The sequence below is a fragment of the Poecilia formosa genome, unplaced genomic scaffold (genome assembly GCF_000485575.1).
Source record: "Poecilia formosa unplaced genomic scaffold, Poecilia_formosa-5.1.2 Scaffold648, whole genome shotgun sequence".
Lineage (NCBI taxonomy): Eukaryota > Metazoa > Chordata > Actinopteri > Cyprinodontiformes > Poeciliidae > Poecilia > Poecilia formosa.
This window is the reverse complement of record NW_006800587.1, coordinates 175,925-190,749: the sequence shown is the minus strand read 5'-3', so window position 1 is coordinate 190,749 and position 14,825 is coordinate 175,925. Positions and strand designations below refer to the sequence as shown.

Below are 14,825 nucleotides of genomic sequence, written 5' to 3'. Positions count from 1 at the left end.
GTATCTGTTCCATTTGTATGACAATGTATGGCTTGTAACATTTGATCATTTTTCGGCATTAAAGCCTGCTGTATATATAACCAACTCTCATTATTTCTCAAGGTAATTTACACTGAGGGGTTCTGGTCGGGTCCTGAAACTGGTAAACGGACCTGATGGAGCACAGAGACAAAAATGTATGAACTCCAACAATGGAGGGTTCTTTAGTTTTGACATAATAATGAACCCTCCATGACACAAAGAGAACTGAATTAATGAACTGAGAGTACATTTCTTTAATTAAACAAATGTTACAAAATGTCTTCATAACAATATGAAAAGTAACTGCTCTCTTTGCTGGCTCAATAAGATTTTACAATAGACTACATGACATGACATTACATTACACAGGCTTCTGTGAAAAAATACAGTGAATGTTTTACAAACAGGACAGTAAAATATAATACAAGATCAGTGTACAACTTAGTCTAAAGAGAAAATGAAATGACCCCTACATGGCCAATGACCAGCTAGAAAACCTGCTTGATAATCTGACGGCCATCTTGTTCCCCAAAGCAATGGGATCAAAGAGTTGGGTGGAGCCGGACACGAACAAGCCAGCAAAACTTTTAGAAATGTACAACAAACACCATCTTTTTCTGTATAAACTAACAGTAGCACCTTGATGTTCAAATGCCCCACAAACTGAACTCAGCAGTCCAATGCACAGAGTAAGAGAGTAGGACAGGCAGGCAATAAAAACACATGAAAATCAGCAGAGACTTATTTAAATGCAGCTTTATACTGCAGAAGTCAAATAATTGAACAAACTCAACAGAATTACTGTTTATGAAGCAGATGCTAGTTTCTCAGCACACCATAATGAGCAATAAAGAGTGATACAGTTCACCCAAGGAGGGAATGTAGTTAATAAAACAGGATATTAGGGATCAAATGGCTGTGCTACCTTTAAAGAGTAAAACCTGTTACTCCACAGCATCCAACTGAACAGTTTTTCTGCATTGTACATGCCTAAAAAATGATTGTTGCAATACTTACATGAAACCTAAAAACTTGAATCAAAATCCAAGAAAAATATCCCAGAGATTTTAAAATATCTTTTTTCATTGCTGGTTATATTTTTTATCATTATTATTTTAATAAAGCCTTACTTCATTTATCCAGAAGAGTCCCTATATGTTTCTTAATTCTGAAATATGTTGATACACTTTAAAATGCAATATATGCCATGAAAATATTTCTATCACAAAACTGAAGATGTGAGAGTGTTAAGATTAAGACAACTCATAAATATTACAAATGGAAGTTTCCAAACCATTTGGAACAAATAAAAAATGTTTTAAGCTCCTGGTCTGCAGTCAGTGTAAAGCCAGTCTTCTCCATAACTGTTTTAAAGCAGCTGTCTTTGTTCTGTTTTCAAAGGATAATATGCAATAGATCAGAGGTTTTCAATCCTCCTCCTGCATGGTGCTTCCCTGCGTACATGAATAAATGCCTGATTAACAAACTGGACAGTAGCTGAAAGGGAAACGCAACCATGTGTGTTGGAGTAAATACTCATGTAAAATATGGAGGACAGCGGGTCATGAGGACCAGGACTGAAAATCAAAGAACTGGAAGAAAATCTTTGAAAGGAAGTTTTTAGTTTTTTTTTTTTACAATAAAGATTTCCACAATCCTGTAGAACTTTCAATAGACAGGCAGTCTGGTGTAATGAAGGCCAAGTCATTAATGGGTAACGGCTCCTCCTCTGGAGGCAGAGACAGACAAGTCCACTAAGCTCTGCCCATCAAGCAGAGGCTAGTAAACAGAGAATGAGCATCATCTGTTTAATTGATAAATGTCATATTAGTTTTGAAATCTTTTAAAAATCTTTTAAAGATTTTAAAAGATTTGGAATCTTTTAAAATATATGAAATAAAAAAAACTTTTATATTGTTTTATGTTTAGAAAAAAAAACTAGTGGCCAGATATTTGGGATCTGGGTTTTTAAATCCACCTCTATAGAAAGGAGGTTTCTAGTTCACATGTCCAACTGTCCATGGGCAAAACACTGAAGTCAGGAATGTCTACTGATCTGTGGGTGTTGGTGGGAAACAATTTTGAGTGGCTAATGTGGCAGAGTGTGGGATTCTGGTCTGTTTTCTGTGAAAAGCAGCAACTCCAGAAGCTTCAGAAGTTTCTGGTAAATATCCAATTATTTCTCCAAAGGTCTGAACCTCACTGATTGTCACACACTAGACATGGAAACAGAAAGTTTGCTTAGAATGACAGGATTTCAGTCCGATTATTTCAAGGTTTAACAATTTTTGCAGTTACACATACTGTTCACAAGTTATTGGACAGAAATTACTTTTTAAATGTTAAAAATGTTGAGGGATTCAGCTCTCCTCTGTTTTCTACCATTTTCAACAGAATTAAAACTAAAGGGCTGAATGTGAAGTAGAGGTTTAGAATAATATTTGGGGTATGTGTGTGTTTCCCTCTCTGAAACATTTTAATAGCCACTAAAAGCAAAAGCTGAAATAAATTAGGAACAAGTTGATCTTGGATGGAAAATGCTCAGTTGGGGCCAGTTTAATGAAGCTTTGTTTTTTTCAGATTATAACCACTGATTTTACATTCCAGCACTAACCCAGTTTTCAAACATCTTACTTTATTCAGTGCTATTTGTTATGTATCCAATGCTAGAGCCTGTGGCCCATTAACATTACTGTAAGAAGTCCTCTGCAATGCAAAAATGTCATCAGAACAAAACATTTTCGGACCTCACAGTCCAGCAAAGAGAACAAAGTGTGGAAACAGGCAGCAGTCCGTGCAGATCCTGAAGAAGCCAGCTGCTGCTACATTGCCTGAAACTAGCTGCAAAGTTAAGGTGCTTTAAAGTACTTCAGTCCAACGGTGCTGCTGGTGTGTAAGACGGGCTGACCAGGTGTGAGGGTCTACTCCATGATGGCTCTGTAAATCACAGGCTCAATGTAGTCGCCCCTGTACCGGGAGTTGATCACTCTTTGTCTCTTAGATTCTTGGATGATCTCATTGTCTTCAAAAATTCCATCAAACCTCATATCTGATGCCTTAGACTGCCGAGAGAATAAGGGTTACATGGACTATTTAATAACAGCATTGTGTAATTATATGCCACAACATTGGTTTGTTAAATAAAGGTGAATTTGAACCCACCAGTCTGGATTTGACTCTCTTGGGAAGTTCTTCATCCAGAGTGTAGACATCATCTCTCTTGGCTGTTAGCTGTGAGCCATCTTCAAATTCCACCTGCGGTTTGGAACAACAGCACATATTAATATCTATTTTTTCACAATTGTGACATTTTGATTCATTTTATTTATGATAAATTATCACAAACTGCAAATAATTAATTAGCTAATCAACCAAAATCTCATATATGGCTAATAATAATCAAAGATGATTTTTTTCTTTACCACAAAACACTCCAAATTAATAATTTCAGCATCCACTGAACCTTAACTATATTGCTATAATAAGTTCATGTCTATGTGACATTTGGCAATTATTCATCTGAATGAAAAAGTTCTTCTTTGGGGTTCCTCAAGGCTCAGTTTTCAAACTAATTTTGTTCAGTATCAGTATAATCTCTCAATCTCATATTACTTTGGATTCCTGTTTGGAAAAGGATAGATTTTAAAATCTTATTGGTCTTTAAGCCACTGAATGGAATCAAATCTTAATAATTTCAGAGCAATATGTTAAATTCAAACCATGTAGATTTCTCAGGTGATCAGTTTTGTTTACTCAGTGTTCTAAAAAATAAGTCTAAATCTAAAAACAAAAGTAGTAATTACTTTCTGTGTCCCTTATATATTGAATGATGATTCAATATATTCAATATATATGCAGTTCTTACTAGTAAGAACTGCATAATTTATTATCCATTTAGGGAGATGTCCCTAAATAGATAATAAATTATGCAGTTCTTACTAGTAAGAGCATAAAGTCAAAAATTATTTTGACACAAACTGCACAAAGAAAGAGAAAAATACTTACCAAGTACATTTGAATAATATGAGCTGCCACAAACTTGGCCCCGTAGACCAGCCCATCTGTCCAGCGCACCTGAACCGCTTCACCCTGCGGTGGAGGGCCAAGCTGAGCACAGTCTTGATTCTGCGCAAAGAAACACACACACAAACTGATCAGTCACCTTTGACACTTTCAAGTGACCTATACAGCATACCTCTAGCTTTTATAAAGAAGCTACATTTAGGCTAATCCAAAAAACTGTTCTGTCTAGTTTCTAGTTTCTAAAGCTCAAGACAATCTTGATGACTAAAATGAACAATGCCCTTTGCATTTCTGCTTACTATACTAGATGTTTTTAATGCAAATAAGACAAATAAGACATACCACAATGTCCTCCGGGAAGAGGTTATCACTGAAGGAGCCGTCATCAAAGTTGACTTCATAAAAGGTCTCTTTTGAGAGCTGAACTACATCACACTGATAGTAACGGCCATTCTTGTGCTTACAGATGACTTTCTGACCCACAGTAAGCTCATGCATTGCTGCCTTATTGCGCTGCAGTAGAAAAAGCCACAAATAGAATTATTAATGCATAATCATACTGAGTAGGATCCATTCTAAACTATAGATAGATAAAAACTAAACTAATGTTGAAGAGAGAAAAGATCATGTGCAGCAGTTTACCTCAATCTGAGCAGGACCTTTGTGCCGACAACAGGTCACATGGACCACAAAGGGCCAATCATCTGGCTGCATCAGTACCCCAGCAGCCTGGGCGCAGGTAGGGTGGTATGCAGTGGGACAGCGGCCATGAGAGCACTGCACACAGCAGCCAGATGCCTTTTTCACACGTTTCTTGCAGTAGTAACATTTCTGTGAAATGGAAACACAGCAGCCTGGGCTCAGCAAGCCATTAAAAATAGCTAAAGAATAGGAAATATCCTGTCTTTACCAGTTGTCAAATGTTTGTCTTTTCTGAGTCACAGAGCTGTAAGCATGTCTGAATGACACATCCTCTCTACTAAAGCTCATTGTTTTTTCACACCTGTTAGCTTGGGGGGGTTAGTGTACCGTTAGAAAGGTGAGGGTTGGGGGGAGTCGAAGAAGAGATGGTGGGGGGGGAGCGGGACAGTCGGACAGATGAGGGCGGCTGGACGAACAGCGTATTGCAAGAAGGAGGGGGAGGTCTGACTGTACGCTAACCCCCTCTGCCCTCCAGATATGCTATTTTATCTATATAATTATAAGTAATTTCCACTATCAGTAATGTGTCTACCAGAGGATTCCTCTGGTCATTATCTTTCATTAGAGCCTCACTGATGACTGTATGTTGAAGCACTGAGGAGTTACAGCCATTTAAAGTTTGTATATCAGATGTTGTCCAAGTGTGCCATTTGGAGACTCCAAATGGAGACTCCAAATGGCACACATGGACAACACCTGTACATCCTCATAAATAAACATGTCCAAAATGACATTTCTTTTTTGTGCTATTTTTATCAGTCTTGAAGTCCACGAGCAGAATACTTTATTCTACAGATTTATTGTATTTTCCAGTCCATACATTCAACACTCAACGTACATTTTACAAGAAATAAAAATGAAAAGTCTGGGTGAAGCTAACTTTTTCTAAATTTTTTGTGTTACAAACATAATAGCTACAAACTACTGACAGTTAAAGTATTTTTGACTGCAAAAATAGAAAATTTAGCTTGTCATCTTCATAAAGAGACCAAGCTTTTGCATGCACTCCAAATTGTTCAAGAAGAGCAGCTGATTTAATTTGGGTATACCTTTTCAGTTGTTTTTGGTGATTTTGGGGGTGAGCGTTAAGGGGTTAATACAAAGTTGTTCCCTTTACTTAATACTTGCAGCTTCTGATGACACCATGTAAACTCACCAGTTTAAATCTCTGTAGAGGGATTCCACTCAGATCCACAGGACTTCTTTCAGCAATGTTGACAAAGCGCGCCTCCATTACTGCCACAGCACACAGCACATGTACCCACCTAAAAGACACACACTTTGTGATGTTATTTATTCCAACTGGTGCATTTACCAACATACATAAAAGGGCAGTATTATGTATACAGAACTTTGTGGGGTTATGAGTGGTGAGTATGGGGTATTTGGGTGATTTAATGACTATCCAATCCCATGCCCAAAGTAAGAGCTGTGTCTGCATTCTCACCACAAAGTCAATCCTTTTTACCTTCTCTAGGTGGTTCAGGTATCTGATCCAGATGGCTCTTGGCTGCCCTTTTAGAGCTTTCAGTAACCCTGGGGAAGACTCCAGACTATGTTTTACATACAGCTTGGGTACGCCTCACCATACACAGGTCATATGTGAAACATGAGTGTGAAACATTGGTGTAAAAGTCCTGCCAGGGCTTTGAAGACAATACTGTGGTGGTAGAATATCTTCACATCCAACCCATGAAAATCCCAACTTGAAATAATTTGGTCATATTTGTTGCTTTGCCTGGTCCAGACTTTGTATTCCAACTCACTGTAACTTTAGGTGCTAAAAATCTACTCATTTTGCCTCTGGCACAGATTAGGTGAAGTTAGCTAAATGTTGGCATTTACATGTTCTGGTTTATTTCCTCCACCCTCTCATGTTGTGCCTCCCCTGAAGAATTCTGGCGTCCCCAAGGGGAGACACGCCCCACACTTTGAAAAGCACTGTGTTCTAGATAACCCTGGAACTTACTTGTCATTGGTGGTTTTATGTAGGGCTCCTCCTCTTAACAAACACAGGCAGCAACTCTGCAAAAAGAACAAGTCTCATAAAAGGGTCCAGTCAAAAAATGTCACTTTTGGTTGGAACCAGTAAGCTTATTTGTTCTCTGCTGGCATTATTTTTAAGAACACGTTCTAGATCTGAAAACTTTGAGGTATTATTTACTCAGAGAAATGTTCAGATGGCACAGACAAGGTCTACTAATTTGTTATCTTGACAATTTCGATGTGAGATAAAACAATCTAAATTTCTTTGTGCATTTAAAAGAAATTTGAAAACCATTATGATGATGGCGTTTTTTTGTGTTGTGTATTTTTTGTGTGTATTTTTTTGTTGAAATATGTCTGCAGTAGTATTCTGTGCTGACTAATTTTCTTTTTATGCGAATAAGGGTGAGATGTTAGAGGTTTATATTTTTCTCATCCTTTTCATTCATGACTTCTTTTAGGGGTTACATGAACTATTCATATTTATTATTGAGTGAATAAAATAAAGAACAAAATGAAATAAAATTATATTGCTCAAAAACTACGACTTTTTATTCAGACTGTACATATACAGCGCTTCATTTTACAGATTTCTTCCGTTTGTGTTTTGTCACTTAGATAATTAAGACAAAACAAAATTAGATACAAGATAAAAATGTTTAAAAAATCTACGATGATTTCCTTAATAAAGGGAAAAAGTTATCCAAATCTGACTGTTAAAAAGCAATTGCTTTCAGGCCCCTTCGTGTTAGACAGATTCTATTTACTGTAATGAAAAAAAAATCATCATTAAAAACAGATTTTTGTATTAATACAGTGCATCTTTGTCTGATGTTAAAATTTGTTTGGTGACCTAAAATGCCTAAGTGTAACAAAAGGCAAAAACTTAAAGATATTGTAAGGAAATCAATACTTTCTCATAGCACAAAAAAACTAAAGAATCCAAGAGGCATTCCCATGCTGAATTTATTTTTGTGTTATAACACCTCTCACAAGGTTACTCTCAGGAAGAACCAACTGTAACTCATTTTAATACCAACCTCATTCATAGCATTGGCTGTACATCGTGCACATTTCCACTCGCTGCTCACACTGGCTGGGTTCACACCGTAGCAGCCTAAAGGATGCACACACAAACACACAGCAACCACACAGGAAAGTAGGGATTATACAGCATCTATAGCTGAATCATTTAAGAGTTTAGAGCATGTAGAGCTATAAAACAAAGTTATTTTGTGTAGATGTGCAGCGTGCTGGTTTACTGACTGGTGTGAACCCAAACACTGCACTGTGAGCAGCAGATGAGAAGGCTGGTTCCATCTTCCTCTAAATAATGTGCAACAGGTTGTTCTTCACTTTCTGCGTCTTCTTCTGTGGTGATGGTGAAGCACATTTCTGGGATAAGAGGCTTGGTCTGCATCCTCCCACCAGCACCAGCGACATGACTGTCCACGCTGCTGGCACACTCTGCCTGTAAGCAGACACAGAAAGGAAGGGAAGACAGCCGTTTTTCTTTCCAACTTCTGACTACTTCAATTGGAGAAAAGTTTCCCCAATTTCAAAACTTTGGCTGAAGTGGCGCTTGTAATTCTAGCCTACAGCACAGTAGCAGAGTGCGGATTCATCCTCCAGATAAACATCAAAACCATGACACATTTGATTCTCTATTCAGCTTGTTGAATATTTAAACCAAATGAAAATGAAATACAATTGAATGACATTAATATAATTTTAAAAATGGATAAAAATAGACTGTGGTTTTTTTGACCGCATCTGTCAAAATGAAGAACAATGAAAAAGTCTAGCACGATATCTGCCTGCTAAGCTGCCAGGTAAGCTACAGGAACTGTTCTGAAAATAGAAAAGCATTTATGATACACATTTGTGTATGTTACTGGTATGCATTACTTTAAGAGTAAAAAAAAAAAAAAACTGTGTAAATCTCTCATTACAACGTAGACCCCTGCAAACAAGCGTGGCTGGCCTATATATGCAGGTTGCACTTGTGCAGAAGGTGCAGAGTATATTCAGGTACAGTCAATAGTCTGGAAATTACAATATTTCATATCCCCAGACTGAAAACATTTCAAAAGAAATGTCTTAATGCAGTTATTGCCATGCTGAGAGCAATCAGAAAAATAAAGTCTGTCATTCTTATTTTGGTATGGAGAGAAAAAGAAATGCTTCAAAAGAATTGGAACAACTGTTCAGGTCTCTCTGATTGAGAGGAATACCTGTTGATATGTTTGGAAGAGCATACAGATGGAGCAGTATGGAGGCTTAGAGCCCATGCGTTGGTTGTACTCCCTTTCTTTCTTCAGATTAGGAGGGCTACTCTGCCACAAATGGGTCAGAGGTTTGGCCCAGCTGTCCCCTTCGACAGTACCTGCCTCCACTGGGGGAAGCTCCTCCAAAGCATCTGTGGCAGAAAAACAAATGCATTCATTAGGTTTCAATATACATGTTGTTATGGATAGTGAGCTATTTAAAATAAATTGTCTAAATTATTTAAATTTGTAGACTATTTATTGTAAACTATTTAAAGTGAAATTTCTAAATTAAGAATGCTGCAGATTGTTTATGGATGTTTGTTTTGATTAGCTTTGTTGGTGGTTTGTATTTTTGTTTGCATTATATTTGCACTTTGTAATGTTTGGGGTTTCTTTGTATGTACCTCACGGGCTGCCGTAGCTAATGGGGGCAGGCCCTATAATAGCTGGCAAAATCATTGTACCAATGAATGACTTGAACAACTGTCAAAAGATGTGTTTGGCACAAATCAATGCTTAGTGTTCCCCAGTGAAAGAAGCAAGGTATGTTTTATTTTGTTGTTTGTGTTTAAAGTTTATGTTTTGTATTCTGATGACTGTATACGTTTTAGTTTTCATGGTGACTGATGACCCGCATCAAAGAAAATAAACAAAACCTTCAAACTCACCCGTCCAGACTGCTTGAATTAGACCCCAAGACTAATTCAAGTCTTGGGGATCAGCTACACATGTGAACAAGAAAGATTAAAGGAAAACTTAATGTCAGGACAGACCTTTTTCACTGCTGTTATCTTTAATGTGTGGGGGGCGTGGCAGCTGGTCTGGATTACTTTCCAGCTCTGCATTAGGAGGCAACACTTCTGCCACTTGCTGGAGGTACAGAGAACACCAGCAGAATTAGAATGAAAAGTCACATGTTCTGCTAAAAGGTAAAAGGTAAACAGTATGAGCATGTACGTTCCAGAAGATCACAGAAAAGAAATGATTAAAACTGTCCATAATGATAATCATCAGATTTAGAGGGTATGAATTTTGCACATCTTAAAAAAACATGTTAACTTGTGTTTGGTCACATCTCAATACAGGCAATACCAACTGAGTATTTTAACAACAAATATTGTTGCTATATATTGTTGATGTAGAAGTATATTAAGATAATACATTTATCAGAAACTACGGCACTACGACAGGTTAAAATACTTGAATTATCTGGATTGAGGTAGAATCAGATGCCAACACTACTCACTTCTCTGCTCACATGTTTGGTGTCTTCTTTTTTATCACTGCGTACGGCCTGTTCTTCCTCCTGCACCAGGATTTCTTCTCCATAGTCTCCTTTGGCATAGCTATGAACATGCAGGACGTCAGCAGGGCTGAGTGTTCTCTGAAACAGCTTGTGCACAGGGATGTTACTGGTTTCCACCCGAGGCTCCACACTGGCCTCTGCATTTCCTTCTACTGGCAGAAGAGGACTCATGTCTGCAGCCCGTCCACTGTTCTTGTCCTTTCTTGCAGAATTTTGTCTGCTTGAAGTTTTCTTGTTGGCTTTAGAACTCCATTTAGGTGGTGGTATTATGTGTTTCTCCAACTGATGTTCTGACTTGGGTTGTGCTGTTTTGAGAAGGAAACACTTTATTACAACTCTGTACACTGATTTAGTTAACTGATTTCCAAATTATAAGTTAATGATAAAGGTGCAGTTCAGAATACACATACATTACATATTTTGATTCATTGTCTCTAGAAATAACTTCACATCAAGGACAAAAATTTTAAAAATGCTCATCCTTCACTGGGATTTTATGTGGCAGCTCAGCACATAGTAAATAGTAAATGACTTGCACTTGTATATCATTTTATCATGTCCAGAGGAACACAAAGTGCTTTACACTACATTCAGTCATTCACACACACTCACACACTAATGGTGGTAGATGATGCACCAGCTAGAGTTGGTCTGACACTGAAGCCTGTGGTTATGGGGAAAACGGGAAGAAAGTTCAGGGAAGTAAATCCTGAACTACTTTTGAGGCGTCTTGGACAAGAATGCTAAACTTGAATGAATTAAACTTCAGAGAATGTATTACTATAAAGCAGTAGTATAGCAGGATAGCATGCAGATATTTTTATATCACCCAGTGCTGTCAATATTTCTAATTATACATATTAGAATGAATGTAGGATCCAAACAATGTGGAAAATTTTTCTTTTGATTTTATCTAAGAATAAGACAACCAGGTGAAAAGAGGCTAGACTTAAAGGCAAAAAAGTAGCAGAAAGCTTACCTGAGGCAGCTGGGACTTTGTTGGGAGAACTCTTCATTGATAGCTTGGGTCTCTCAGGCTCTACCGCCTCCTTGACTCTTACGTCACAACTGTCTTCTTCAGAGGTCTGGACAGGTTCAAGAGGATGTTTTTTCCCACTTTGAGGATCTGAGCTGAATCATTTAAAAATGTTAAGGACATGTTAAGGACAGTTTTTAATTTCACAAAAGATTTAAGATAACGCCAGCTGAGAAAACAAAATCAAGAATTACAGACAGATTCAAAAGAAATGCTCAGAGATTTTTACAAAGTGTCTAGGGGTTGACAAACCTTTTTATTCATTTATTTAGCTCTGGTGGCCTTTATTCAAGTGACTCAGGCATCTGGTCAGGATGCCTCCTGATCAGATGTCTCCTGGTCAGGATGCCGGGCACATCCTACCTGGAGGAGGCCCCGGGGAAGACCCAGGACACGCTGGAGGGACTATAGCCGTTTTCGCCCTGCAAGGAACGGAATGGCACGCTTCGGTCCGGTTCCACCTGAACTGTAGCCCTGTTGTGTTTGCATATAACTGAGGGCGGCATCGAAGCTGTACCTGACGTCATTATGTTTGAAATTAAACAATGGTTTCGATGTAGCGGCCGAAGCCTTTTCCTCAGAGATGCGGCGGAAAACTTTCTCTTTCCTCGTTGACCTATCTAGTTCGTTCTGTACTCGTTCATCAGCGAGTAAGCGGAGGAAAAGCATTACCTTATCATGGGACCAGGTAGCAGCAGAATATTGAGGGGAATTCGTCGTAAATTAAAAATAATGATAATAAAAATATTAAAAAGAGCACTCTTTACAAAATACAGTAAGAACAGTTTAGTGAAAGCCAGTTAGACCCGATCAACAAAACAACCAACGGCTGACTCGAAACCAATCAGCTGCTGAATTCTAAGCAGCCCCGCTTGGCCGGCCCGATTGGAACCACAGCTCTTGTGGTACCAAGGATCCGGGTGGAACCGGGTCGGAAGTTCTAATGGAAACACGGTCGGCCCTACTTTGAACCCGTTCCGTTCCTTGCAGTGCGAAAACGACATTAGTCTCTCAGTTGGCCTGGGAACACCTTGGGGTTCCCCCGGAGGAGCTGGAACAAGTGGCTGGGGAGAGGGAAGTCTGGGCCTCTGCTACCCCACGACCCAACCCCGGATAAGAGTAAGAGAAAGAGAGAGGGGATGTCAAAAAGAAAAATCCATGCGAAAAAATCTATTTTGTGTAATACAGCATGGCTCCACCAGTGTCCATGTCATATGTATGAAGGCGCCAACAATATAGAGAAAATTTTGTTTTAAAAATTAAAGACAGACAGAGGGATGGCCTGATGGCCTTTATTCAACAGTGAATTGACAGATGTGAGAGACGGGGAAGACACACAATAAAGGTAACAAGTTCATAAACTTGTAGAAGAGATTATGCTACTACTACAGGTTCTTCTGAACTGAACTGGAACATTGCTGGTGAGGACCAGACAGCAAGAACACATCACACCAATTTCAAAGTTTCTGCACTGGCTACCTACACATTTTGTTTTCTTATTTTAAGGAGCTTTAACAGATATTCAAAATTCTTAATGATCTCTATTTATCAGATGGGCTTCAGTTTAGAGTCCCTATAGGCCCCTCAGGTCTTCTGTTGATGCCTACAGTGAGAAATATAATGTGAGGCTTTGTGCTATTGCCACAATAAATATGTAATCCAGCATTCTTGTTGTGCATAGCATTATTACATTTGGACTTATAAGCTAGAGGTTTGGCTAGTAGGTCAGCAGTTACACAAAAGATGTGTTTTTGCTATCCACAAGAATACCTGAGAGCAATTTATTTGTTTATTTTTTAACATTTTGCATCCCTTAAAACACCATTGTCATGTGGATGCAGGGCACAAACAATGAAAAACTTTCCCATTTTAGAAAAATATGTCCCCATGTGGACAGGTACTTAGAACCTGTTTAAACCTGACATTAACATCTATTTTGAATTATTTGAACATAGGTTCATCCTTTTGACGTACAAGTGGAGGCCACTGTTCAAAAGTGGCTCATTGTTTTCTGATATGACCAGATGTGTCAATTTTTTAACTTTTGAAAAAGATTAACTTTTTCATATTTCATAACAACTACGAAAGACTTGTTAACATTCCCATCTGTAATAAAATAGTCAGAGAATAGTGAAGAGAGAGAATAGAATAAATCAAGACCTTTTGTCCTTCTGTGCAGGAGACGTTGGCTCCTCAGATGACGCTTCACTGGAAATCTTCTTACATCGATTGGTCTTTTCTCTTTTGAGAAACTCAGCAGCCTCTGGAGTTGGTTTCAAGTGGTCAATGGGAGTGTCATCTTTCCCTGCTTTCCACAGTTTGTAACGGTCAGGCTGAAACTTGTGCACAAATGCATCCATAGATATCTTCACCATATCTTGACGGCAAGAACACTGCAGAAATCAACATGAAACATTTTGTAGGTTCAACAGCTAAAACTAGCCAGTTGAGGTCTCTGCCATTGTTAGATGTAGTGTGTGTTCTCACGAATGTGAGACTGTGAAGACAAGACGGGTTCTTGTTAGGGTTAGTGCTTTAGTAAGAGGTTTAGAGTAGTCTGTATTGCTGAAATTGGTCATTTTGATCTTGAAATTAAATCTTTTCCAAGTTTCCACACTCATATATAATTTAGTGGTGCAGGGGTGTTTGCCTTGCCACCTTGGTGGCCAAGGGTGTGGGTTTGGGGTATGGGCGCAAATTCCACTCACAAATTTGTTGTGAGTTGAATTTTGTGATCTTGTAGCATGAAATGGCTGATAATTTTATCTTTGTGCAATCATAGATAAGAACCTTTGTGTGTGAAAAATATTGAAAAATTACACAAGTTAAACATTTTTAAGGTCTTTTCACAAACACAAAGCAAAAATCTACATATAAAACTCTCCATTTCCGTCGCTTGTGTGTGAGTTTTAACCTCCAAGTACAAATTTTGATCAGGGTTTTGTCTCTTTCAGTTGACTGGTCAATGACAAATGTAACAAAACATTCAGATTACAGATGGGCTTAGCTGTAGTGGGATCTGATAGGCCAAGTCAGACATCCGACTCCATCCTCAAACCGCTTTGATTGGATAATCCTTTTTTTTTTTTGCTCCAAATGTCTGATTTTACTCCCATAGTGGTTTTACGCCTGCTTTGAAGTTAGTTTTAAGTTAGTTATGTGACATTTGCATGACTACTTAGCATAGGCTTCTTAGACACACTGTACGTTTGGTGGACTGAACTGTTCATAGCCCCGACACACTATTAAGCAGCAAATAAAAAAAAAACACACACAATGAGCTTTATCAGATCTAAGGTGCTTGTTAAAAGATGGCTTGTGTGAACAAAGGTACATTCACCTCTAACTGAGGTTTTCTAGTATGTTAAAAGCAGAATACCCAACGCTATTGTGTCCTTTAAAGGCTCAGATGTATAAATGTCTAATTTAAATCCTATTGTATATAAGATTAGGCCTGTTACGATAACAAATTTTGCTGAGC

At 38.3% G+C, this 14,825-nt stretch overlaps 1 protein-coding gene across 5 annotated transcripts in view; it reads right to left on the bottom strand.

Moving 5' to 3' along the window:
- Positions 1–251: 251 nt before the first annotated feature.
- LOC103130570 (lysine-specific demethylase 4A-like) overlaps positions 252–14,825 on the bottom strand; it is a 24,352-nt gene continuing 9,778 nt past the window's right edge. For 3 of the 5 annotated variants that reach the window (XM_016666017.1, XM_007541991.2, XM_016666020.1), the window contains 14 exons: positions 13,505–13,737; positions 11,288–11,439; positions 10,249–10,613; positions 9,776–9,872; positions 8,967–9,151; positions 7,999–8,203; positions 7,773–7,849; positions 6,716–6,771; positions 5,903–6,011; positions 4,687–4,875; positions 4,387–4,557; positions 4,027–4,146; positions 3,184–3,276; positions 252–3,083 (listed from right to left, as the gene is read on the bottom strand). In XM_016666017.1, coding sequence (XP_016521503.1) covers positions 2,943–3,083; positions 3,184–3,276; positions 4,027–4,146; positions 4,387–4,557; positions 4,687–4,875; positions 5,903–6,011; positions 6,716–6,771; positions 7,773–7,849; positions 7,999–8,203; positions 8,967–9,151; positions 9,776–9,872; positions 10,249–10,613; positions 11,288–11,439; positions 13,505–13,737 — 2,193 coding nt within the window. In that variant the 3' untranslated portion in view covers positions 252–2,942. The remainder of the gene's footprint in view (positions 3,084–3,183; positions 3,277–4,026; positions 4,147–4,386; positions 4,558–4,686; positions 4,876–5,902; positions 6,012–6,715; positions 6,772–7,772; positions 7,850–7,998; positions 8,204–8,966; positions 9,152–9,775; positions 9,873–10,248; positions 10,614–11,287; positions 11,440–13,504; positions 13,738–14,825) is intronic. The other 2 variants (XM_016666018.1, XM_016666019.1) reach the window with 2 other exon arrangements.